At 46.6% G+C, this 27,358-nt stretch overlaps 1 protein-coding gene across 1 annotated transcript in view; it reads left to right on the top strand.

Annotated features, from left to right (window-relative positions):
* Nucleotides 1–25,413, top strand: part of WNT9A (Wnt family member 9A) — a 60,398-nt gene extending 34,985 nt beyond the window's left edge. The window contains exons 2-4 of the mRNA XM_055806532.1: nt 1,621–1,880; nt 5,896–6,158; nt 18,457–25,413. Of these exons, the coding sequence (XP_055662507.1) occupies nt 1,621–1,880; nt 5,896–6,158; nt 18,457–18,930 (997 nt within the window). The 3' untranslated portion in view covers nt 18,931–25,413. The remainder of the gene's footprint in view (nt 1–1,620; nt 1,881–5,895; nt 6,159–18,456) is intronic.
* Nucleotides 25,414–27,358: the final 1,945 nt, after the last annotated feature.

Below are 27,358 nucleotides of genomic sequence, written 5' to 3' on the forward strand. Positions count from 1 at the left end.
GGAGCAGAATTTGAGGAAAACCCAAAATTTTTGGACATTTACACTGGTTTACACCAGTTTTCCATGTTTCCCACAAATCACTGTCTCTTCATGTTTACCATTGAGGTTTTTTTTTTTCCTGGAAATGCTAATACTTTTGAAGGTAACCGAAGGAGAACATTTCTTTGCCCATCTCTTCTAAAAAATCCAGGCTCCAAACCCAGCTGGGTGGGGTTTTTTTCCTCCCTTCTTTAGACATCTAAACGTGAAATCACCTTGCCAAGTTATCAGTAATGATTGGAACTGTGCTGGTTGTCGTTGGCTGTGGCTCAGGTCAGGCTTCTGTACCCATTGTGCAGGGAGGTTTGGGAGTTAAAGCATCCTAGCTGCTTGACCTTGGGGACTGGGCTCCTGGCAGGATGCACCCCGCTCATTAGAGAGAAATCTTCATTAAAAAAGGAAACAAATCACTGCCTCTGCAGGACAGGTAGGGGTTTAAAGGGTTTCCAGGGTGAATCTGCATTCAGCAAAGGTGTGTGCTCCCCTCCTATGCCTGTCACCTTGTTCCCCCCACTGGTCCTTCAGCAATGGAGACGCCTGAGCCTGCGACCCATCCCTGCGCTCGCCTCTGCAGGACTGCAGCGTTCCAGCGTGTTTTTCAATTCTGGCTTTATGCAATTCTTCCTTTTTGGCTGGGGAAACTCGTCTTCAGGTCCTTCGAAGCCCTGCATAGTGATTCCCATTGACTGCGTGGACTGGCACCTAGCCGGAAAAGGGCAGAGCCAGGACAGTGGGGTGCGGGCAGCCTGGCCAACAAACCGCTCATGAGCCCTGCAGATGTTCCTGCAGCCTCTCTGCTCCCTGGGGCTGATGCCAGCCTGGTCCTCTTCCAGCAGTTCGTCACTTGACACCGGGAACAGTACGCTGGCTTCTTTGTTGCATTGTACAAGTCAAGGACTTGTGCCTGGAGAAGGCAGGGGAGGGGAGAAGGCAGTGAGTGGGACACGAATGTCTTCAGGTCATTTTTTTTTTAGGTTTTGAGCTCATTCTGCCTTGTAAAAGCTGTTGGCGTGTCTCCTGGAAAGTGTATCCTGCTCTTGAGCCTCAGGCAGTGGCTTGCTAGGTTTTATGTCAGGATCTCTTCTGCTGAAGGCAGGGTGTCTGTGTATGTGCTGTCTTGGTGCGTCTCTTGGGGTCTGGTGGGACAGATAATTCTCCATCCCTTCCCAAGCCAGTTCTGGCTCTGCTTGATATGCTAAAAAGACTTTTTTTGGTTTGTGCACAGGAGAGTGACTGTAGGGCTCTTCTATTTTTACTAGTTTCCCAAGCTCACGCCGTTAGGTACCTTCAATTATTCCTTTCCAATTTCAATTTTCAGCGGAGTCCTGTGGTGGAAATTGCCAAGATCTTAGGTACAAACAAGCTCTATGGGAACTATGAAGAATATAAATCCAAATATTGGTTCTTACCCTTCTCCTCTTGCACACATGCTGCAGAGAGCTGCACTACAAAACCGCTCCTTGCCCAGACATCAGCAAGTCCCCGTGGGTGCTCAGCTGGGGAGAGCCTGGTCCCACCACGGCCCCACGTCTACTGCTGTGTCACTCTTTCCTCAGGCTGTGCCCCTCTGTTCCTCTGCAGGCTGACAGGGAACGAACCCCTGACCATCCTCCCTCTGACCTCAGAAATGGAGGAAGCTGCCGTCAAAGCCCACTACAAAGTCTGTGACCGCCTGAAGCTGGAGAAGAAGCAGCGCAGGATGTGCCGGCGGGACCCCGGCGTGGCCGAGACCCTGATGGAGGCGATCAGCATGAGCGCGCTGGAATGCCAGTACCAGTTTCGCTTCGAGCGCTGGAACTGCACCCTGGAGGGTCGCTACCGGGCCAGCTTGCTAAAGAGAGGTGAGCAGGGTGGGGGTCCTGGTTGGGGGTGCTGGCATCCCCGTCAGCCATTGGCTTCCCTGGCATCTTGCAGGGTGGTCATCCTGGCACAGCCTTTGTCAGCAGTGGGTCACCTCCTCCCCAGAGGTCCACAAAGAGCTTGCAGAAGTTAAACGTGAAGCTAGGCTTGGCTCACCTGTGATGGTGCGCAGCAGGCAAAGGGCGTGCTATATGGTGGCAGCTTCGGTGCTTGTAACTAGCGAAGCAACCCCTGTCTGCTTCCCACTGCTGGCCACAGCTCATCTCTGTGGAGGCTGGAGGTGTTTGTGCGTGTCTGCAGCCAGCAGCTACATTTGTGCCTCACTTCTGCTGGAAGATGAGCTCTAGCTGGAGGGGAAGGTGCTGAAGTTCCCAAAGCTGTTAGTTCCCAAAGCTCTCCCCTCTTTTTTTTTTCTTTTTTTTTTTTTTTTTTCTGGTCTTATTTATTATAGAATAATAAATTGGACCAGAAAATTATTAAGGAAGGAAGTTGAGAAAACTCCTTGTTTAGGGAAATAAGGCAAAATGGACTGTTCTGTGCTGCCCTGTCAGTGGGGGCAAGCGGACCCCTATTGTCGTGCAGGGCAAAATGTGAACGTGTGTGTCATTACTGCTGTAGTCAGGGCAAAGCTCCCTGGCTGCCAGTGGTGGGCAATTCCCACACCCCTTCCCAGCAGCTCAGGTGGAGATGACCAGAAGCTGAGAAAGTGTTGGAGTAACAGGTGGTATTTTTTTGTATTTTTTTCTCCTTCCTTTGTGTTACGTCATATAATCCAGTTTCCTGCACCCTTCCAGTAAAATCCAGTTCTGATTTCTGCACTGCAGCTAACAGTGCAGCCAGGACTATTTTACAGATCGCTTGCATGGGTCCCGAGGGCTTTACTGACTTCCAGAAAGTCCCACACTCAGCGATGGAGCTGGACCTAGAAACCCAGGGTCTGATGTGCTCAAAGACAAGAGCAGAGGTTTGCAAGGCACTCTCCCTCGCTAATTAGCAGAGGTGTAATTCAGAAGCGCTAGGGCTTAACTAATGCACTGTCACTGACTGCGGTGGAAACAAGGAAAGTCCTTATGAAACCCAAGAGGTCCAGCCAGAGCTGCAAGACATTTAAAAATATCCCCGCATGCCAGAGGAGTCCCTGGGTTAGTGGTGCCTTGGGAGAGCCAAGCACTTTCTCATGCTGACACCTGGAGGCCACAGCTTGTTCCTTCAGATGTTCCTTGCCCCCTTAGCAAGGGGTATTTTGAAGCAGCTCGAAGCTGAGCTGCCTTAAAACACCATTGAGAACATCCCCTCTCCCAGCCCCCGCCTCCGCCTTGTCAGGACCCCGTGTAATAAATGGCAGCTCTGAGGGTTGCAAGGCTCTGCCTGCTGTCTCATTCTTCCATGTTTTATGCCCCTGCAACATCTCTACCCTCCACCAATGCTGTAAATCCTTCAGAGGTTGTTCCTGCAGCATAACACACTGCCCTGTAAATCTTTCTCCTCCTCTCTGAGAGCTGCTGGTTCCTGGTTCAGCATTGCGGCAAGTGATACCCCAGGGCAGGAGGACACATGTATCACCCACCAAGACACAGCTATTCACATATGTCAGTGTGGGCTTTCTTCCTCTCCTCCAGGACCACTGCAGTTATGGAGAAAGGAAAGAAAAAAGGGGGGTGGGTGGCAAAACCCTCCACATTTCACTTCAGAAAAAATTTCTCTCTCGGTTTTTACACTTGGTCACCAGAACAGCCTGGCTGCTGGTTTGCAACTTGGGCTGATACAGCCCGTTTCCTAAAATAACGGGGGATTGTTTGAGGGACTTGTTATCCTCTTTGGATACTCGCAAACAATTTTGGAAATGGCTGAAACTGGATAGCCGCGGACGGCAGGCTGTCAATGCACTGGGGGTTAGAATGCCTGCATTGATTTAAAGCTCATTATCTTGTTACAAAATATCTTGGTGCAATCAAATAGTACATGGCGGAGATGGCTTTAACTCTGGCCAGAGCCAAATGTCACATGGACTTGCTTGGAAGCTGCCTGTGGGCGAGATGATACCCGTGCTGATGGGCACCAGGAATTTGTGAAGCTTACAGTGGTGAAAAACGGGAGGAGTAGAACTGAAGCTGATGGGGAGATTGATGGAGAGGGAGAACCTGGCAAGTGAACAATTCCTCCTGGCGTTCTGTCAAACCTGGTGTGCATTGTGGTTGCACGGCACTGACTTTCTGCTGGGATTTCACAACCACTCTGGATTCAGTGCTTCAAACCAGGAGGCCTTCAAGGAGGTGGTAGATCTGGGCTATCTACTACACCTGACCACATCTAGGCTGTTTGCCACTAATCGTGGTGCCTCAGACTCTGAGGAGGGTTTACACGCCCTGTTCCATCAAAGACTTTGTTAGCATGCTGGTACCTCTCCATTTCATAGCATGAGTAGTAGCGGTGGAAACAGGCCAGTTCTACAGCCTGGGAGCACAGAGGCTTGGGAGCATCTGTCTCCAGCAGTGGCATCCCTCGGGCAGGCGTGGGAGCAGTCTGACCTAGGGTGTAACGTAGGAAAAGCTGAACTAGCCTACAAAAGATGAAAGCTGCTCAGAAGGCACCCTCTGCCTAGAGGAGTTTGGTGGTCTGCATGCTCATGAGGGTTTGTTGTGTGAATTAAGAATTCTCCCACCGCTCCCAATGAGAGTTTGCAATGCTGAAGATGTTTCAGGGGTGCTAGAGGACATGGTCTAACTTCAGGGAGAAAACAAAGAGGGGAAACCCACCAAATTTGGTTTCTCAGCCCAGACTCTTTATAGTGTCCTCAGTGAGTGTAGAGTTGAGCCTTCTTTTATTTTAACTTTCCTTCCAGTGAGGGAGAGGTTCCTACTGTTTTCCAGGTGAGCAGCAGAATGGTCGGGCAATTCCTATCACAATCTGGCTTGAGCCAGCTCCCTTGGGGAGGACTAAACCTCAGTCTCTTGGACTGGATTTTAGTCAGTCATCTTCTGAAATTCAGCATCATGGACCCTGGGAGTGCTTTGGGAAGGCAGGCTCTGGGGATGGGCCAGGATAGTGCCCCATGAGCTTGCTTGGACTACCATGAACCTCCCAAGGAACAGTTCCAAAAATGACCTGGCAGTGTCTCTGCATGTCCTTGGTTGACACACCAGCTTACAGATATATCCACTACTGTCACCGTCCACTTGTGTTATTTTTGAGCGGGGGATTTCTTGAGTCGGATCCAAAGCTGTTCTGGAATTGCATCTCAAATATGCAGTCGTTTATGGCTTCCATAGCTGGAGAATGAGGAGCTATAAATACTGGCATGTTTGGGTTTTATTTCTACCTTTTATCATTTGGATCAAGATCTTGGCTCTTTCTGGGCCTTAGTTTACCTACTGTGGGGGGAGCAGATGCTGTTGCATCCATGCAGGTGAGCGCAGAGGTGTAAGAAAGGGTTGTGGGTGACAGGTTTGAGGCACAAACCACTTTTTGGGGCGTTTGAGTGGGGTGACAGGATGGCTACTGTGCTCATGGCCCTTGGGTGCCTTCCGTTCACAGTGTTGTTGGACTGGGGTAGGACCCAGTGGTTTCTTTTTCAGGAAGAACAAGGCGTGCTCATGGTTTCTACCTCAACCATCGGACTGGGAGTCTGTGGTGGGTTCCTGCTGTTTGGTGTCCCCTTGGTAGCAGTACTGCTGTACCGTGGTGATGGTACCTCCGTGGCCTGTCCAACTCCTGCTCTCTTTCTATTTTCAGGCAGAGTCTGCTTGCAGAGTGATGGCCACCAAGCTGGCCAGATTTGATTTCCTTTCTTTAATCCTGCCTTGTGCCACCTTCTTCCATCATTCCTTGCCCTCCATTGTGTCCTCTCCACTACCAGTGGTGCGTGTAGAGCTCGGCATGCTTGACATCACTCAAACTTTTCTCAGATTGGGGTTTACCTCAATTTCCTCAGTTTTTTTCCTTTCTTTAACCCTTGCTTTATCTGCAGTTAAAGCCACCTCCTCCTCTCTCTGGCAGGTTTTAAGGAGACAGCCTTCTTGTACGCCATCTCCTCTGCGGGGCTGACGCATGCCATGGCCAAGGCATGCAGCGCGGGGCGGATGGAGCGTTGCACCTGCGACGAGGCCCCTGACCTGGAGAACCGGGAGGCTTGGCAGTGGGGCGGCTGCGGTGACAACCTGAAATACAGCAACAAGTTTGTCAAAGAGTTCCTGGGGAGGAAGCCCAACAAGGACCTGCGAGCCAGGGTGGACTTCCACAACAACCTCGTGGGCATGAAGGTGCGTTGCGGACTGCTTGGGGTGGGGGTTCACGCTGCTGTGGGGGCAGTAAGGTGCTGCGCTTGGGTGTGGAAACAAGTGTGTTGGATGCAAAATGCCTGAAGTGATCCTTCTGCTGGGGGGGTGAAGTCTCAGTTATGGGTTTGTGCCCTGGTTTTGTCACTGTGCTTCAAGAGTTGTGCAAAACTGTTGGGGAGAGATCCATGGGAAAGAAACAGGACAAGGTCTAGAAAACATGGAAGGGAGGAAAGGTCCAGGTCTAGAAGACATGAGGTGGGGACAAAGATTGCTCCTGCAGGGAGGAGAGTGCCTTACACTACAAAGGGATGGAAAGACAGGTTCTTCAGGCTTCCGTGAGGTAGGTAGGACAAGGAAAAGGAGGAAGGATTTATGCTCCCTTAGCAGAGATTGAGGGATCCTTTTCTTGCAGTAGCTTGTGGAGCATGGACGGTCTAGCTTTTCCATAGCCAGGTTTCTTTAAAACTGGCTGGACAAACACCTGGCAGGGAACCAGGATGGAGATACTACTCTGACTGACCTCAGTCCTAAAAGTCCCTTCAGCCTTGTTTTCTGGCAGAAGCTTTCCATGTCACCTCGAGCTGCTGGGTTGGCAGCTGATAGTGCTTGGGTGTAGAGTCCCTTTTTATTTTTCTTTTTTTCTTTCTTTACCCATTCTTATCCTCTCTGCTGGGGGTCTTTCTGCGCCTACACCATGTTCTTCCCACCAGCCTTTACCTGCGTTCCTGGGAGCCTCCCTGCAGGACTGATGTGAAGGACAAAGCGTCTGCGATTGCCAGGTCATCCCAGCGAGAGAGGGGGAAGAAAGAGGCTTGCCACCTTCTCCTGTAACCTGCTTGGCTCTACCTAGCCTAGAGTTGCTCAAATATGAAAATCCCTCAGATTGGCCAGCACAGGTGCCTAGGATCAGTGTTCCATTGCACCAACCTCGAAGGGGGACATACTGTAAAGCTATAAATAGCCTTTGAGCCTTGTTATTGTCCGTGTGATTGGATGGGAGGGTTGGGGCTGGGATGGGAGACCTGGGTCTCCAGTTTCCCAGGCAAATGCAGCCCAGCCAGTTGTGCATTCTAGGAATCGCCACCCCAGCTCAGTTGTTCCTGTGTGTATGCATAAAATGTCATTCCTCACGATGGAGTTGGGGCATCGGAGAATGCCACCAGTGAGTGCTGGCCAGCAAAAAGTCTCCCCGCACTCACCACCACCAGATGCTCCTAGACAGCGCTGAGATCAGGATTAGAAATATCCTGGATTTAGCTGGGTGTCTGGCTTTGGCTGACAGCTTTTCTGCCTCTGGATTAAAAGGCTCAGTACCTCTGAACTCCTGTGGCAGCTCTTTGACGTGTGAAACGGGCTTTGCAGGGTGATGAAATTTGTTTTAATCCTTGTGGTTTGTTGTTCCCAAGGGCCTGTCCCGACTCTTTGGAGTTGGCTGTGTAGCAGATGGGACTTAAAATGGAGAAAAGGTGGTCCATGGAGGCTGTGATTTCATGCTGGAGATTTCTGTGAGATGTCACAGTTCTCCTCCCTTTCCAGACCCAGATAATACTGTCTCATCAAAACCTACAAGGTTGTGGCTTTAGGTGATGTTGATGTGTTCTTGTAACTCCATGAATATCTCCCTTCCAACAGTGGTGGGGCTGAAAAAAACCTTGCCCAAGGGATTTGACTTAACTCCCAGTGCTCTCTACCCCAATAGCTGCGGTCAGGATGCCCATATGGCTGAGACCCAGTCTTGGATTTAGGTTAGGTGTCTTATTTGTCATCTCTGCTCTATACTATGTGACTTTGAGCTAAACTAACTCCAAGGATGAGCTGGAGAAAGTGAATCTCACCTTTCTTCCAGTCCTTTCTTGTCCTGATGCCACTGTTAGTTCCTAGGGGAAGGGGAGATGTCGGGGACTCTCTTGAGTCCTCTGCCTCCACTTCACTTGGCACCATCAGGCTCTGGTCATTGGCAGTGGTTTCTAAGCACTAGTGTAGTATCTGCAGCTAAACAGCTGAGTAACAGTTGTGACGGTTGTCCAGACACAGAGCCCTCATGGCCATCCAAGTCGGAGACCTCTGCTGCAGGTCAGTGATCTGGTGTTCCTATTTTTGTCCACCCACGCTGTGTCTGTCGAGTTGATAATGCTGTCTGATGGCTTTCCTTGCCTATTTGCAGCAGTGGTTGGAATGATTTCTGTTCATGCTCCTAGAATATTGTATCATAGCGTGGTTGAAAGGCAAGCCAAGCAGTCCGCCAGATTCACACCACCACCATAAAGTTGGGCAGAGAACAAGCAAACTATGCATTGGGAAGGAAGCGTTTTTGGAGGATGATGGCTCAAGATCACGAGGATATATGTCTTTATAGACAGGATATGTGGACCTAAACCACTGGTGCAATATGGTGGTGTTAAGGTGATGATCAGAGGTGTTCAAGTCAGAGATGAGGACCCAGGCTGGCTTCGTAGTTGCAAGGTCAAAACTTGCAGCGCTTGCTTCAGATTTCAGTATCTTGAAACTGATTGGGGGGAGCCTGAGCACTGACCTTCTTGGTGTGGTTGATGGATTGTCCCTGGCATTGCTTACACTTGGGTGTAGATTAATACCAGGTTCATGCTTGCTTCCTCCTGACCCCACTGCAAGTGCAGCATTGGTGGAGGACGAGAGCTGCTCAGCAGGCAGTGCTAGGTTCCCTTGCTGAATTTACTGGTATCTTCCTTCATGAAGACAGTGAGTTGAATACAATACTCGGCACATTTCCTCTACTCAGTTGCTCCAAAGAAGCTGCCCGTCAGCTAACTGCTGCCATATAGAATTTCCAACCATTGAGTAGCAGGAGATGCTAACCTAGTGGTTATGACAGTCTGAAACCACTTTGAACTAACCTAGTTTGGTTATTTGAACAATAACTCAATATATATATGGTGTGAATCACAGGCAGCATAGGAGTGCAGATGGCATTGATTTATGCCATTTTGGAACCGAACAATTTTGGGCTGGAGTGCTCATTATAAAACTAGGATGCTCTTATAGCCTCTAATGTATTAAATGTCATTGTGAGTTTCCAAAAAGATGATTATGGCCATTTCAAGCAGGAGCTGAGATGCAAACTTGAATGCCTTTCCCAAGGCTGTGCAGCAAACCAGCGATGGAGCAGGAGGCTAAAGCCTAAATTCCTGCTCAGCACCCACTGCTTTTTTCCTCCAACAAACCGCAGATTTTATGTCTTTGTGAAGCCATACAAACTGAAACCTTTGCTGCACTACAGACTGCTCTGGACTGGGCTGAGGATGGACAAAGACTTTGTTTTGCTACGGGAGCTTGCTGCAGTGTGGGTGTACTTACAGCATGCGTATGGATGTACGTGTGTGTTCGCTGAGGGAGTGGAGGAATACCTGTTAAAGATAGAGCACAAGCTTGGTGGTCTCCTTGTGATTCTTAAGATAGAATCCTTCCCATCTAATTACTACCAACCATGACAAAATGTATTAATAGCCCCCTGAGACCCAGCAAAAAAAAAAAGGACCTGTGCTTAATTGACCAATTTGGCAACCAACCCTACACCCTTCTGGTCAACACGGCAGTTTCTCCATGGTGTCACACTAGCAAACAATCTGTGTATTTCTGTGAGGGTGACATTATCCTATCCCACCTAGTTTTAGTGTCTCTTGGTAGACGTTCTCATTTAATTATTATTTTACTTCTGGTTTTTACAACCTTGATGGGCCAACTGTAATGTTGCTGCCACCAATGAAATAATCACTGTACATGTTGTGCCTGTGATGGCTCGCAAAGTTATATGATATGACCTCAATCGCTAATGAAAGGGCGAGCTTGTCTAGTGTGAGGATGAGGTAATTAGACCAGGACTTCTCTAGCCTTCTCTTTATTGAAAAGTAGGAGCTCTGAATAGACCACTTATTAAAAAAGCAATTTCCCTTCCTTTGCCAAATCTACTCCAGCTCATTCAGCTATTCTTTCAGAGGGGTCTTGGGTGGAGAGGGTGTGTGGTGGTGGGGAGATGTGTGTATGCGTCAAGGGGATGGGGGGTGGTGGTGGTGATAGAAGTCAACTGTATTAAAGCTCTGTTGCCAGCAATGAAGTTTCCTGGTTATATTAAATGAAGCACAGACAGCCCTGCTAAAGCTCTCTTCTCTATATCCTCCCCCCTTTTTCCCCCCCTTGTACACACAAGTGCAGCCCTCTTTTGTAACCCATTAATGAAAAGTCGGAATATTAGAGCACTCAATTAGTTCCACTGGGCTTGAGTAAGTGATGTTTTAATTAAATTTGCCCAGTTTCTCAGCAAAGTATCATTAAACATGACTTTCCAACTCCCTCTCTGGAGCGTTGCTAAGTTTCTTAATCCCAGGAGTGCTGACCTCTTCCAGAGGTATGTCTGGTCAAGCATGTCTTACAGATCCAAGAGGCACTATTAAAGGGGGCTGCTGTTACCCAAGGAAAAAAAAAAATCTGTCACATTCCCATTTCTTTTTCCCTTTATCCTTCCAGAAGGAGGGACACAAGCAAGCCTTTGCCTTCAGGACCCTGAAGTCAGGGCCCTTGAGAGCCAAGAGTGCTTCATGCAAAACTATGGGGAAGCAGAAATGGAGAAGAAGAAAATTTCTCCCCCCCACCCCAAAGGTCTGTCTTTAGACAATACCCCCTTGGAAACTGGTTCCCTTTGTGAAGCTTCCTAAAGTGTTTTTGCACGTTACCAATCCATACGTTTTGGTCTGCACAGACTACGTGCATGTTTCTGAAGGAGCCTTGTCACCCTTGTTGCTGTCGGGTTCAAGTCCAGACCCATCCTGAGAAATGTTATGCCTGCATCTCTGAAACAGTGTGGGACGCTCTGGAGAGGATAGTGGGAGGTGCATGGACTTTTCCTTGCTGATGACTTGCTTGTTTTGGAAGTCCATGCAAGGAATGGCTTTTTCCCTTAGGCAGTGCTGGCAGGGATCTGTCTCGAGGGCTGAGCGTGCCTCCTGCGCTGGAGACAGACTCTCCATATCAGGTAGATGTTTGCCCAGCTATCATCTGTCTGAGGAACTTCATGAGCTATCACATAACATGTTATCAGAGCATACCACCCTCCTCATTTCTGTATCTCCATTTTATAGAGGGGAAATTGAGACCCAGAAAGATTAAGTGACTTACTAAAGGTCACACACAGGCGTAGCAAAGCAGAGACTTGCACCCTGGTCTCCTGTTGCAGAGACAGTGTTTACAAGCACTGCCCATCCAGTCTCATATGGTTCCTACTAGCAAACATGATTCCGGTCAAACTCTATAGTCAAACAGGCAAGTTTAAATGCTAATCCCTCTGTTTTTCTGCACCCTCAAAGTGTAGTAATTGTTCTTTTCTATGAGACAAATCCATATGAACTTACTAATAGAGCTGGTGTCTCCAAAGGAGACATAATGCATCCTTTAGGGGTGTGTTTGCAGCAAGAAAACAAGCATCACACTTCTACTGAGGTACAACTGAAACCTAGCAAAGAGCAGCCTCTCCGAGACTAGCTCTTGACTTTGTACGTACAGATCAGTTTGCAGGACCACCACTAGTAATGATTGCTCCAGGTTGTGACAGGTAGGAATGCACAGGCATGCTCTCTGGATTTTCTGCTCCTTTCAGGCTGAGGTGGGCTCAGCCAAAGCCTTTCTAAGGGCTGGAAATCAATGCTCTCGAAAAAAACCTGCTTGCTGTGTCCCATAAGTAACTGCAGTTCATTGTTTATGTGGAGCTTTCTTAGCACGTGAAGCATACTACGAATACTGAAAGGGAAAAATACTTTTAAAGTTCTCAGTCTAATGTTGGGTTGTGTTATTCTATGTTTAAGCATTTGTATTTTAACACATATTTCATTAAACTGTGAGTGTTCATATTTTTAAAGAAGGAAGACTAGTGGAAAGGCTAAAACTGCTCTGAAAAAAGTTTCAGAACAGGCTCAAAAGAAAGGATTTTTTTTTTTAACAAGATGAAGGAAAAAGGGAAGAAAAGGAAAACAAAACTTCTAATAACCTGTGAAACTTATAATTTGACCAATGGCCAGTGTTAAGGGACAAGTCTGGTCTTCTAGTTGTTTGGGTGCTCTGAAGGAATGGAGACTGTGGCTGCTGTCCAAACTAACATTAATATTTGAGCTGAGAGAATAACTAAGCCTATTTAAATTGAAGGAGGAAGCATATCTTGAGGATGGAAGAGATGCGATTTGTAAAGCAGCATCCCAAAGCCCCTTCTGAAGTAAGGCAGAATGCAGGCAGGCTTTTTCCTGGATGAGCTGAGCCTAAGGAGGGTTGTTTGCTCCCTCCTCTCCCGCAAACCATAGCGAATGGTTTGAAGCCTGGGAGCCGCAGACCAGCCATGACGACAGCAGAGCTATAACCGAGGAATTCCCACGGCTGCGTGTCCGCTTCGCACTGCTGCTGCCCAGACAAGAGTTGTCTGAAAACCACCGCCGGAGCCCCGTGACCCAGCTGGGAATGAATGGGAATCTGTCCTCAGCGTTTCAGCTAAAACACTGAGAAATTGTGTGTTGCAGCATGTCTGAGACTGATCATTACGGGGGCACTTAGTCTGAGCTTCGTAGCAAACCATTGTTGTGAGGGAGGATTACATGTTGCATAGCAATGCTCTGCTGTGATCCCTTTTCCCTATGGCTCTTGTAAAGCCATTTGGGCAGGCGGTCTTGCAGTGCTATCTAATTTCTTCTTAACAGCAAACACCAATAAAGACTATTCAGTCTTGCTCTATCATAATTGTTTTCCCTGTTGTGCCTTTGTCAGTATTTGGTATTCTCACGATGAGAACGATGGGAGTTAGTGTTCCTAAGTTAAACTAATTTGCTCAAAGAGCTTTGTTTTCCTCCCAAACTGCTCTCCTTTTTGAGACTGCCAGACTCGGGGCTTGTCCAAAGGAGAGTGGGAGGATGCAATTTCGATGTGTGATGCTGTCCCTGAAGCACTAGCTGTCTTTGCTCAACTTTGCTTTCACAGTAGATGCTCTCCACAGCATATAATAAGGACTGAAATGCACACTTGTGGTGTCTTCTCCTGAGTTACTACAACTCTGCCAAGGTGTGGTATCTACAGCACTTAGGCCGTAGGGAGCATGACATGTTTTGTGCTTTGGATTTAAGCTGGTACAGTTTGTTTCCCATCTGTGATGTATAGAAGCATGCATGTGGCCACTTACCTTGGTGTAGATGAATAAGTGGTGATGCCACATGTGCTCAAAAGAGGTGCATGTCTCTGCAGGATGGAGGCGGATCAGGCTTTGAACTGATGTGCCTTGGAAAGAAAGCAGGTGCTACCTGTGGCTCTGGAAATGATAAACTTGTATTAAAAATCTTATTCTGCCTTGTGTACCCTAGACTTTTTGGTAATAACAGTGAAGTTGCTCTACCCTGGAAATCCTTCCAGGTTTGGAAGCATGATCTAGACATTTACCCCTTTGTCCCAGAGCCCAGCCAGGAACGGTTTTGCCAACACTGCTCTGAGCAACCTGCTGACTTGGCGAAGGCTTGCAGTGCTTCCTGCAGGAATGGGTGGATTTAAGTGTCTCTGACAGGAGCCTGCAACAAGAGGAGGAAGGTCTTTGTGGAAGCAGGGGAACGAGAGGGGAAACAGAAGGGCTTTGCCAAGATTCATTTTAGCCCATGGGTGGTTAGGGGGCCTGTAGGCAGCAGTTCTCCATCATGCATCGCCTTGAGTAGCTGCATCGTGACTGACAGCAGCAGGGGAGGCTGGCTGGCAAAGAAAGTTTTCTAGGATTTTCACTATAACTGCCTCATAACATTCTCGAGCCCTTCTCGGTCCTTCAAGGAGAAGGTTTATGAAGCGGTTGGGATGCACCACGCTTGCACGGTGGCCGTATGAAAATCCGTGTGCTGGATTTCAAGAACTGGTGCATTCATGAGAATGGATACAATGGAAACCTTTTATGCTTTGGTTCACCAGCACACGACATCTAAGCTGTCCTACCTACTGCTTAACGAGTAGCTAGAAGTGGGCGAGGAAAAAAAAAGCAACAGACTGGCATTCATTAGGGGCTTTGTTCATTACCATTAAAGCTCAGACAAGGAGAACAGGGTTAATTGGCCTAAATATATGCATTAGTACCCTTTAAGAGACCTTTATACTCCTGGAGGAGCAGCTGGTGATGAAGAGCAAGGTTTCATAGTAGCTCAGATAATGCTGGATGCTGATATTTAGACACCTAAATTCATCCCAGGGTGTGGGATTCTGCTCACAGGTTCGGATACCTAAACTGTCGTGCCTCCATCTGAGCTTGGTCCCCAGGCTCCTGTTGGTAGAGATGTGGTCAGCACAGCTGGTGGAGCCTGGAGAGCTGTTCAGTGGGGCACATGCAGATGTCTGCTTCACTGCAGGATCCTCTGCCTACTTTGGCTCCACTCAGATGGGAATTTGGAGTTGTTTCTCAAACACAGGCATTCAAACTCAAATGCCTGCTTCGGTGAGGTCAGCGCTGGCCGGCTGGTGTGATTCAAGTGCCTAAACCCATGTGCCTATTCCTGACTGAAGATCTGCTGCCATCTGCTAGCTGCTGCTCTGTCAGGATCTGGATTTCCAACACGTTTTGTGCCATATCTACCAGCCTCATGTGGATGCCTTGGATATATTGCACTTGCAACGTCTGCTCTGCCGCTGAGCTCGGGAGAGGTGGCTACTAACAACAGCAGCTCCATCTCCAGGTTCCTTTCCCGCAGTGTGCCCACCAGCTGAGCCAGCTCCTGTTGGTTACTTGCTTTCCCATCTCTTGTACAATGGTGGTTGTCTCCTTTTTCCAGGTGGAGCAGACACAAATGGGCTGGGGGAGGTGGAAGGCTTGAGAAAAGCCTGAACCGATGAATGACTGCAGTGTGCAGCCCTTCTGCAAGTATCTCAGCAATTTCATCCAGTTTGCTGATGGTCTGGGCGTGAAATCAGGTGTAGGAGCTTTGTTTCACATGAACTCATCTCTCACTTCTGGACAGCCAGTGAAATGTGAATTTACATAAGGGACAGTATGGGTGAGGGTTGGTTTTTTCCTTCCTTTTTTTTTTTTTCTTGGTGTTGAAACGTGTTCTGTATGCTCTTGTCTAACATTGTGGGATTTCTTGCAGAGTTGGCTAGACACTTTGGCATGCAAAGCGTGACAGCCCCTAACCAAGCCGGCCCAGCTGAGTACTATAAGCAGTAACACATCTCTCTCTGTAACCCGTCACTTGTTTGAATGCTACTGTGTATTATTGGATTGCATTTGAAAAGGTCTTGGCTGTCGCAGGAATGAAGTGTGACCATTGGCCAGGCTTTGCTGAAGGCCGTATTATGCATAGGGTCTTTCTAAAAATGTCTCTGTAATATCAGGATTGGGCCAGACCCCAATTCTGAGTCCATGACCTATTGCACATTTGCACATGGTGCTCAGCAGGACTCATGCAGCCAAATAATTAAGAACCGGATGGTCAGGACATGGACTGGAGCCAGTCTGCTGCTGTCAGGAGGCCATAGTGTAGGCAGATGCCATAATGGGCAGAGGGGGGAGATATTTTTTTTCTTTTTTAGATCCCATAGATGCCCAAAGGAAGGGTGCTTTCAGTAGTACCTTGACAGGAGGCAGCTCTATAAACCAAACTCTGTTCTAACTTGCTATTTTAGGGAGTGGTTATACTTTACCCATGTGAAATCAAAATGTAACCTATTTTTGGGAAAGGGGTGGGGAGAGAGAATTAGAAATATAAAAATCTGTTTATAATCCGTGGACAAAATGTAGGTTATCTGTGACTGTCCAAATAACATATCTGCTCTCATGTTGCCCCTGGAGGAGTCCCAGGTGTAAATCTGTCTCTGGAGAAGGTGGGAGAGAACATTCAGATGACATTTATAAGGAGATGATGGATACGCTTTTGTGCCATGAAGCATCTTTATTGCAGCCTGATTGAAAAGGATGGGATCCTTTGTTTAACATCAGCCAGTTTATGTGTATGGGTCCTTTACAGCACCCAGGGTGGCTGTTACCACCTTTGTCTCTCCCCAGGATGAATAACCCTTGGCGCTCTCTTTGCTTTCTTCTCTTCCCTTTCTGATCCTGCTGCTCCTTCCCATCCTGCTTTTTCTGTTGAAAATAACCTTGCCTTTCCATTCCCTCCGTCTCGTATGGGAACACTCTCATTCCACCGGCTCTGATTTTCCTCCTGTATTTACACTTTGTGGTGGTCTGAAGAGAGCTATTCCCATGCACGCTATTCCCAGGCAAAACCTGGACATTTTGCTATATGGAGACTGACTTTCTTTTGCTTTGGGAATAAATTAAACATGCACATTTACTTTCTGATATCTGGAAGGAAGTTATTTCCCTCCTTTACAGACATGTGTGATGAGTCGTATTTCTCATTACAGCACCCACTGCAAGTGTTTGAATATTAAAATAAAAAACAATATTAAGTAATTCAGAAAGGATTTGAAACCAAGCCTTGCCCTCAATAATTGTAGTCCAGAGGCATAAGCAGGCAAGAAGTTTAACATAAGAGTCCTGATGTGGAGGGAACAGAATCCACTTTAGTTTCCAAGGGTTTAAATGCCTTCCCTTTGTTTTCCACATGGAGTTTGAAGACCTTGGTCATAAGTGCTCTGCTTTTTTTTTATACATAGAACAAAATACACATTTCCATCCCAGTTGAAAACACGTTATAGAAGGTTCTACCAGTACATTATGGAAGTTATGCGAGCCTGGGCCTTGAACCTTGCAGCCTGTTCTTCCCTGGACGGTGTCTTGTGTAGGCAATGTTTGGGCACCGCAGCCCCTGAATGCCTGTGTGATTGTGGCGTTGCTCCACACTCTTGCCTGGTCAAATCTCAGACCCTCCTCACCCTGAGGTGCTGCTGAAGCATCAAGGAAGCAGTTGAGGTTCCTCAGCTTGACATGGTGTAGCTCCTCTTTGTTCCAGATGGGGCAGATAGTTCAGCCTTTAGTGCAGGGTGTCTGTTCCTATGGCCAGAACTGATAATTTCAGGTCGCTCTATCTCCCTGCAGAGTGACTGCCCCACATCATCTCTCTGGTTAAAAATGGGAGACTGCTCCCCTAGTCCTCCCTGCAGCCACCAGCCCTGCTGCGGTCCCCAGGGGTCACTGCCTGATGGGCTGGGTGCCGAACCCACTGGGATGGACTCTTCTCACTGCAGCATTGACCCACATTTCATGTTTTTTTCCCCCTGACACCTTCTGTGTGAGAAACCAGCCTTCCAGGCTGCCTACAGCTGGTGCCACGGGCAGAGTAAATCCTGGAGGCTGCGTGAAAGCACCTGGAATGACTGAGCCCTTCACACAAGGGTCTGTTTCCTGTTTCTTCACATCTTAATTTTTCAGAGAAAGGGAGGGCAGAGGAGGTGGAGGGAGCCTTGGGCTTCACCCTGCATGCAAACATGGTTCGTTAAACGTATGTTTGGCCAGCAAGCAATGGCACTCTGTTTTTAAAAGCACATGCCAGCTTCTTCGCTGCTAGCAGAAAAAATTGGCAGGTCTTTCTGAACATGCTGCCACACTCTGGAGTAGGATCTTGAACAGAGGTTGGAGAGATGGAAGCTACCTGGAGGTTGTTTTGAGCTGCTGGTTTTGGTGATGGTGATTCAGGCTGATGTTCTTGAGAGCTTAGATATTTATTTCAGCTCCATGAAGGTTTTTCCTCAGTCACAAAGTGGACCGGGTGGGATGCTATGCCTAGTCACTACTGGTGGAACAGCACAGCTTAACTGTGTTTCCACTGAGCCTGCACTGCTAATGGGGAGCAGCGTGAGTTGTGGTATGGGGAAGTTTCCTATTGTCCACACTCGTGGACACCCCACCTGTGTGTGCCACAGCAGCATTCTCCCTCTTCTCTCCCCTAAACCAACTTCTTCCACTTTTGTTACGTATCTCCTTGTTAAAATAGATAAATAGGTCTTAAAATACGTATTAATCTCTTAGTTGCGTCATACCTCTATCTACGTAGATAAGTGCCAGTACTGGACAGCTGTTGTATACCTTACTAGTATCATTAACTAGCCAATAAAGCAATATTCTGGCAGGTAAATGTCATATTCCTGGGAAATGGGACTCTTCTAAAACAAGCATTTCCTGTAGTACAGGTTTTCTGTCCTCTTCTAACAGAGGGTTGTTCTATTGTCATCAACTTTGTGTTCCAGAAGTGTCTTATAGCAAATGTTGGTGGTTGTTGGGTTTTTTTTTTCCTCTGTGTCTTGATTTTTTCCCCCGTAACTGATTTTCTTCTGGGGCCGTGTGTGTCTGCAGGTCATCAAAGCTGGAGTGGAGACAACCTGTAAATGCCACGGCGTATCTGGATCCTGTACTGTCCGAACGTGCTGGAGGCAGCTCTCTCCATTCCATGAAATAGGGAAGCAGCTGAAGCAGAAGTACGAGACATCGCTCAAGGTGGGCAGCACTACCAATGAGGCCACGGGGGAAGGAGACATCTCCCCACCCAAGAAGTCCAACCCTGGTCACAGTGATCAAATCCCAAGGACTACGGATCTTGTCTACATTGACGATTCCCCAAGCTTCTGTATGATGAGTAGATACTCACCTGGGACTTCGGGAAGGAAATGTTACAAAGACAAGAACTGTGACAGCATCTGCTGCGGGCGAGGGCACAACACGCAGAGCCGGGTGGTCACCCGTCCGTGCCAGTGCCAGGTCCGCTGGTGCTGCTATGTGGAATGCAAGCAGTGCACCCAGAGAGAAGAGGTTTACACCTGCAAAGACTGACGCGTCTTCTGCTTGATGGCAACCCTCGGTGACGGGCAGTGGCGATCTATGAGAACTGCATATGGAGACAAACAGGGTTTGATTGACCTTCTGGGATCTGAAAGCTATGTTGAGACATAAGCACTTTGTAGGGTACAGGTGACCCAGCTGTGTTGCTGTTTTGTTTTTGTTTTTTTTTTTTTTTTTTTCCTGTAGACTGGATTTTAATGAGGTCCAACCATGTGGAAATAAGTGCCTGTCACACTGGGGTTAGACACCAGTTGACCTTCACCTTAGTCGTCTACGCAGTTTGACGGATCGTTTCCTTGGAACACCTTGATCGTTTCGCCAATCCTCCATGAACTCCTGGCCTGATATATTCTCTTTGGCATAAATAACCTGTGCTCCTTTGTTCCTGAAGCTTACCCAGCTGCTTAGAGAGATAAGCAGATGCAAAAGGAAGATCTTTCTGCTTTCAATGCAACGGTGTGGGAAGCGGTCATTTATGTCCCTTTCTACAACTGGAGAGAGGCATGCAGGGAAAGCAGGAACGGCCCTGATGGTTCGTTCCTCTGCTGGGGCTTCTGCACGTCAAGCCCACCAGGCTCTGACAGAGCCCCCTGGCAGGGCGAGCTCTTTAACCACAGCTCCGTATCCACATCCATTGATCACCAAATACAGCTCAAAAAACATTGGGTCTACCATGTTGCAGACAGAAACATATCCAAGAAAGAGGTTGGGAAGCCAGTAGAAAACCAGATGTGCCTGTCCCCTTCAGTCCAATCACATGGTTTTTTTTAAAACAATTTCATCAAATGCGGTTTCTTTAGCACTATCACCGTCTTAATTATTTTTTTTTAAAAAACCACTAGATACTTTTGTTTTATTTTCATTTTGTGCATGATTTATTTTTCTCTCCTCTTCCCACCTCTTGTTGATCGGATTCACCCTGTGGTAACTGCTTCAGAAATCTGAACTGGAACTTTTTAGTCTTATGCCAGCTGAATTTGGACATGCATTTCTGAGTAGGACAAGAGAAACTGGAGTGCATCTTGGAATGTGGTGCTGCCTCGCATTGTATAGCAGCCGTTTTGGAGTGGAGAAGACTTCTGGAGGAGTTGACTTTGATTTTATTAGGTCATCATTCCATTTACTCTAAACTATGGCAGTGGTACATGACACAAGCTGTATGTAAACCCTATGACCTTAAAATATTTTTTTTTTAACCACTAGATTACGAAATGTATTTTAAAAATACAACTGCTAAATTTTAACCAACTCTTGGATTCGGAACAACCAATTGATGCAGAGACAAACTATCAAGTGGCCAGAGAAGCCAGAAATGGACTGCAGTGGTAGATCACTCTGACACTGTGAAATAGATGACAACCTTTAGCATTTCTTTTTTCCTTTGAAGAGGATATTTACAATCCAGGATTTGATGCGGCAATATTCTTCAGTCATATAGAAGTGGATTGGAAGCAGCTGGTGAATGCCTCAACGAAGCTTTCTAAGGAAACACTGGAGAGCAGAGGGCATTTTATTTTACTTTTGGTAGCAATTTTTTATTGTCCAGTAGTAGCAATTTCCACCAATTTGATAGAAGCCATTAATCTGGTACTCAAAAGAAGAAATCTGCCTGGAGTTTTTCAAGCAGTAGTAGATGTTAGCCAAGCAAAAAGAGAGCAGTTTCCCAAGATGGACCATTATTTTTCAGGTTTTTTTTCTTTTCTTTCTTTCTTTTTAATTTCTGCTCCCCACCCACCCCCCCCGCCCCCCAAATAGTAGCCACTAATATTTAAGCTGTTCATGTGCATCTACTGGGAGGAGAAAATATTTTTTTTTTTTCTTAGTAACAAATACTTGCAGTACAACCTGGCTCGTTGGCATCAAGTCTTGAGGTGGAGGCATGGGGCAGGATGGGATGTTACTGTTAGTAGCACTATGGTCTTGCAAAGTGAAGCATACTGTTTCTTTTTTGATGTTTGCTTATTTGCTGTACAATTCGGGAGGTTGGGGTAGTGCTGGAGCAGGAGGAATCCACACGCGGCGTTTGTCCCTTCCACCACAGCAAATGCACGTTGGTGCATTTGACGCAGAAAGTTTGCAGGAAGGTCTCGCAGCTCCTGGGAGATGCACCGCTTTGAAAGTCACCCACGAGCAGTTTATCTAATGGTTTGAAAAATAAACTGACTAGAAACCTATTGTTCAGTGTGTCCATGTGTGTGTATATATACACACACGCTGACACACATATATATAAATATTGAACGAACATTTATTTATTGTAAAGCCCTTCAGAAGGACCTTCTTATGGTTTCAATGTGGTATTATGTTAAATTCTCTTTCTCCCTCTGTCTCTGTCTCTCTCTCTCTCTCACGTATGTGCAAACTCACTGTTACATTTCTGTGTGTGTGCTAGAATAGCTCTTCCCCTCCAAAGTAAGGCCAGATCCAAACCTGCTCAGAACAGGAGGATTTTTGGGTCTGAGTTACTATTTCTGGCTCCATTCTTTTTTTTTTTAAATACTTGTTCTTAATTAAAGAATGGGCTGCAATATATGTGCATTATTATTTTTATTATTATTAATTATTATTTTTATTATTGTTATATTTAAACCATGGGCCTCATTTTCCTTCTTTTCACTGGTGTCTCTGTCTCCGTTGACCTCGCTGGAGTAACTCTGCATTGCACTGGTGTGAGAGGAGAATGAGTCCCTAGATGCAGAAGAGAGGGTGGTGTTGGCATAGATATCATTGCAGAGAAATGCCTGGGTCGGCTGGGGATAGGGGCGCTTGGTGTGTTTGGCAGCGGGGGGAGAGAGAGGTGGGTGGGCAATAAGGCAGGCTGTCAAAGCTTGACTAGAAGAAAGTGGCAAAGAGTGAATGAACTACTGAGTGAAAGAGCTCTTCTGTGTATTATAATTCACGCACTGAAGCCTGGATGCTTTCTGTAAGTATTTAAAAAAAAATCAAAAAAAAAATCAAAAAAAAACCACCACAAAAAACAAATTGTATTTATGTTAATGTGGATATATTACTTGCCTGTTATATATTGTAAATAGCAAGGTTTATTCTCCTGTGGTTAAAAAAAAAATTATAAATAACTAAATAGTAGCGAGGCACATGTGTTAAATGTATAGGCAGTGTATAAAATATACTAACACTCTGAAATCAGGAGAACTTGTCTTCTTGGCCTTTTGACCTAGGGTGGTAAAACATACGTGGGTTATTTTTCTTTCCCCCCCACCGCGTTGTGTGTGCTTTGGGTGGGGGAGTGTTTAGTCCCAGCGTTTTCCAATGTTTGCCTTATCTTTGAAGAAAGACTTGGGGGGCGGGGGGGGGGGCAGGGAGCGGAAACCTTGTTTTGGAAAAATCCAGTGGAGCTTGAGTAGGATGGAACAAGTAGCGGCTGGCAGAATTGACTTGGGTTTTCTGCTGGTGATAGATGTGTGTTGGGATTGCATTAACCCAGGGAGCAAGAGCTTCTGCTTGCGCCGCTCCGTACGCGAGCTCAGAGAGCCCTAGATGAGAGACTCCAAAGCCCTCTATAAAACATTGCGTGGTCTCCAGTAAAACCCATTTGTGTTCCAGCTCTAGGAAACTGGATTTTTCCAGAAAGGCTAATTCTGCCACCACACCATTGGATCTCCAGTGCAATTCAATGAAATTGCTCGGTTTTGTAAAACTACTACAAGAGTGGGTTTGGGTCCCTGACTTTTTCATGGTGTCGTTTCATATATATATATAAAAAAAAAAGTGCAAAGCAACTTTCCCCCTTTTTCTTACCCCCAGAAAAACAGGCTTTTGCGGCAGATGTAACTGGACGGGTGTAGGGGAGGTTTCTGATCCCCTTTAACTCCCTGTCCCCCCCAAAAGCGTCAATGTGTTGGTTCTCCTAAGCTGATCCAGCAAGACTTGCGAGATCAGTTTTGGGGTGGGGGGGTGCAACCATTATTTATATAACTTTTTTATTAATTTTTTTAAAAGAGAAGTTAGCTGATGGAAGAATATTTTTATTGAATAGTGCATTTAGTTATGTCAGAAATATAAAAAAAATATATAATATTTTTGTAAACAAGGCAAACTGAAAATGTTTGCTGTTTTATATTAGAATTTTCTATTAAAAGAAATAAAACCCCCCACAAATAATTGTTGCACCCATCATCTGATTTTAACAAGCTTCTATTCTGTGTGACTGACATATATGCCGGATGTGGAGACATGCAAAACAAGTCCTAAACATTACGTTCTCACTGTCCTCCAGCTCTGAAAAGACTCCAGTTGGTGAAACAAACAGTGTTTAGTCAAAGGGGCTTGCTTTTTTTTGTTTGTTTGTTTTTTGGATTCTTGACACTAAAAATGAGTTATGAAGAATAAGTAGCTTGTAATTAAAATACAAAAACCTAACCCGAAACTTGAAGCTTACCCTTTTTTAGTTGTGCATCCTGGTCTTGAGATGGCTCTGGATGGAGGAAAGTTGAAACCTATTTACAGTAACTGGATCAATAACTAGATGTTTGCCATTGATCTCCATTGGCCTGGGAAGAATGACTCTTAAAACTGTTGGGGAAAAAAAAATAATCTGAGTACATGGGAAGGTTAAATGAAGAGGACCAAATTCCAGACTTGATCTAACACAAGCAGTTTTTATCTATTTGAATGAGGCAGTGTAGAAATGGGGAGTTGGGACCTTGGTCGGCTGTGGTTCAGGAAGCCTGTCGTTCACCTTTGGAAGCAAGGATGAGTTATGGACCATCTGTTTCCAAAAGAGCTTTTGGGATTGCTGGTTTGGAGACCTGAGCAGGGGCAAAATAATTTCTGAAGTTGGTGTTTGTTTTTGGTTTTTTGGTTTTTTTTTTTTTTGCAGCCAGCCAGCTCATACACATCTGCCTTCCGTCAGCCCAGGTCTTGAATTTCTTTGTTAATTGTTTTTCAGCTGCCCTGTGTTAGTGAACATGCATTAGGTTGGTTTGGCTGTGGTAGGGTTGGACGAGAACCCAGATGAAGGGACAGATTCTTGAGAGTACTTTCATGGAGTAGATGCTGCTTAAGGTAATTTTCTGGTGGATTACGGTGCCTGTGAAAAATTCCTCAGTTGATGTTGCAGTAAAATTAGGTCTGTTCTGTACTCAAACAGGTGCAGCAAAGCTCTTCGTTCCTGGTTTGCTGGGCTCTGCGTGCACATCTGTTGGGTTGAATCTGGCTTCCATGAGCAGCTCGTCCTGCCTTTCAGTTTTCGGGATGCTAACTAGGTGATGAATTTTGGAGAGCAACATTTTCCTGCAGGAGAAATGGTGCCTTTTAGGACCATTGCTGCTCGTGTAACTCAAAGGAGGCTCAGTACCGCACAGGATCAGTCCTGTAGAAAAGTGGTCATTGCTAAAGCAGTCAAACTTAGGGCCAGGGATATTGCCGTTGAATAGCTTTTAGATCTGTTTTTCGGTGATGAACATTGGATTGGACTGAGCAATTTACACGTTCCAGGAAACAGAGTCTTTCTGAACAACACAGGACTCTGTAGTACCTGTGGGTGGGGAGGAAGAGCAGATGGATTTTGCAAGCACAGTTTAGCTCTGGTATCGTGGTGGGCTTCCTGTAACTGCATTTATTCAGGTGCAGGGAGTCAGTAGGGTTGAGGCCATAAGCGATTCAGACACAGAAAGTTCAGCAGGCTTATCAGGGGACACATCTGAATAACTCATTTGCCACAGTTGCTGCTGCATGTTTGCAGAAATGGGCAAACCCCTTCTCAACAGCATTGGGCAAGGTGACGCAAAGGGGCAGGAGATTCCTCCCTCACCCAGTCCTCCTTTTTGTCACAGGGTTGCTCAGGAAAGTGGGGGGAGATGCTGACATGCTTGGGGTAGCGGGGCATTTGTAGTGAGCCTGGAATCATCCCTCGCTGGATGCTGAGCCCATGGTCTGCAGTCAGTGTGGCCACCTCCTGCAAGCGTTGTGGCCCATGGGAGGTGCCACTTTTCCCCTGCTGACAATAGAAGGGGATAAAGACACAGAAACCTAGGTTAATAGAAGTTAATAGAAGTGGGGATGAGTTTAAGACTAATTAAATTATGTGTGGATAACCCTGCCAGCTCCTGTTGGGTATGGACCCATTCGAAACAGCATCACCAAACCAGCACAGGAATTTTCCCTTGTTCCACCCTGCTGCAGTCTCTTAACGATGCCCTTTGAGGCCTGAATGTAAAGTCTAGGATTTGTTTTGCACACCTGGGATGGCATTTCCTTTTAAAGGGAGGTGGGAATACTAACATGAAGGATTAGTATTTTTCTTTTGTTTTTCGTTTTGTTTTTTTTTTTTGTTTTTGTTTTTTTTCCAGTGTCTTATGGGAGCCTAAGTTATTTTTCTCTACCTCATATGTACAGCTTGTAGGTATAAATCTGATTCTGAGTGACTGTTGAGAATGTATTTAAGTTATTTAACATCTTTGTATAACAAAAAAAGCCAGAACAAATGAAACAATAAATGTATTTTAAATTATACTTGAAGCATGTTCCTCTTTCTTTGCATCTGTTGGAAAAGGTCTGTGTCCAGTGGCTGTGGTAGCCCCTGTGCCTCCCTCAGCAGGAGCTCTGTCCTCTGGTCCTGGAGCCAGCCTGCCCTTGTGGCTAATGTAAGCCTCAAAAGACCGTAAAGCCTAGCAGAGTGGCAAGTGTGTTGCCTAGATGAGCAGGATGGTGTATTTCCAACATGCGGTCACAGTATGCTTTGGGAGAGGTGAAACGATCCCTAGTAATTGGTTGAGTGGTGGAGATCCTCAGCTCTTTGATCTCATTGCAGTCTCCCCCCTGCTTTGAAAGCCCCCAGGCTTTCAGGGGAAGGGATGCTCGCAGCCTTCATAGGGGAAAGTGTTCTTTTCTCTCTGCAGTAGTTATGCCTGCAGAAAGCAGGGCCGATAGCTCAGGAAACAGGTCCTCAACAAGCCCAGCCCTGGCAACAATTAACTCTTGCCCAGTGAACTCTGAGATCTTGTCCATCTCAGGCCCTTGAGCTGGCCCTCCGATCACAGCCCAGGTAGTGCCTCAGAATTTAAAATGTAGTTGCTCTTGTAGCAGTACCGTGAGCCGGAGAAATGCCTCTACACTGATTTTGCAAGGCCAGAACGCCCAGATTCCTGCTCTTCCCCCCCACCCCCTCATATCTTCTGCTCTCCCAGTCAAATAGCTCACAAAGTACAATCAGATTTGGGACTGTTAGAGTGCTCGTGTTTGGGCTGGTCTCTGTACAGGTGTTCTGAGCAATACAGTGTTAAACACTCAGGAGGTTGATGGACATCATCAGCTTTCTGTGGGATTGCATTAGTCATCATACTTTGCTGGAGAAGTCATGATACCTTGGCAGAATGTCACTGTCGTGATTGCAAAGTTACTTTGATCAAGTAACTGGCTGGAGCTCAGAATAGGTAGGACATGAACAAATTTAGTCTGGCTGAATGACAACAGTTTAAAAAATTGTCATTATCCCAGGCTACATACTGTCTTGCCTGATCAAATGTCTTTTTCTCCACAATGGCCCCTGGAGCTATTTAGTACCTAAAATGCATTTCAGCTGAGCTTTAAATAACCAGAGCCTGTTGCTGTTCATCTTACAACCTACTAATGACTCAAACATGGGTGACCTGGGTTTGCAAAGCCTCTGAGAAATGACACGGTGCCCCCATACGTGAGCACATACAATGAGATGCTGCTTCTCTGGACCACAGCTGTGGGCTGGATCACGGATACCTCTTTTTCATGTGGATGAGGAGAAAGCTTAGACATCAACCAGCAGCTGTCTGAGGTCCAACTGGTCAACGTGTTTAAAAGAAATGAAGAAACATGCCACCCCAAAACCCGGCCCTAGATTAGACAAAACTTGTGGCAGAAAAGACCTTGAGATAGCTAGTGGTGAACTATTAAGTAAGAGGCTATTTAGATTCCTGGGCTACTGTCTGTTGAGACAGGCAACCAGGAACAGGCACCCTTGTCATCTCCCTCAATGTCAAGTACTCAAGTTAACATAAAGCATCTTTATGGGGTGGGGTAAGAAAAAGCATGTAACCAGCACTGGTAGTTCAGCTGGCAGGGCATAACTTCCCACTCTGCAGTAACTTCCCGGCTCTCACAGTGCCCAGGTGTGGCTTCTCAACAGTCTGGCACCCCGTGGAGGCAGCTAAGTGTGGTCCGGATGATTCAAACAAGCAGAGTGCCAAGCCAAGGTGCTTGGCAGACTGGCTGGGCACATAAGAGAAAAACTGAGCTCGGAAAGAGCTTGAGCTGCAGCTGTCCTTTCAGTTTACCCTTGATAGACTGCTGTACATCCCAGGTTAGGCTGTTAAACAAGGGCTACTGTGTCCTTGATTGCATGCTGCAGGACTTTGACAGCTCTGGCTTGTGTCTCCAAAGTCAGAGTTTTTTCTCCAAGTCTCTTCTTCCCATGCATGCAAAA

Source organism: Falco peregrinus, chromosome 5, assembly GCF_023634155.1.
Source record: "Falco peregrinus isolate bFalPer1 chromosome 5, bFalPer1.pri, whole genome shotgun sequence".
NCBI classification, from domain to species: domain Eukaryota; kingdom Metazoa; phylum Chordata; class Aves; order Falconiformes; family Falconidae; genus Falco; species Falco peregrinus.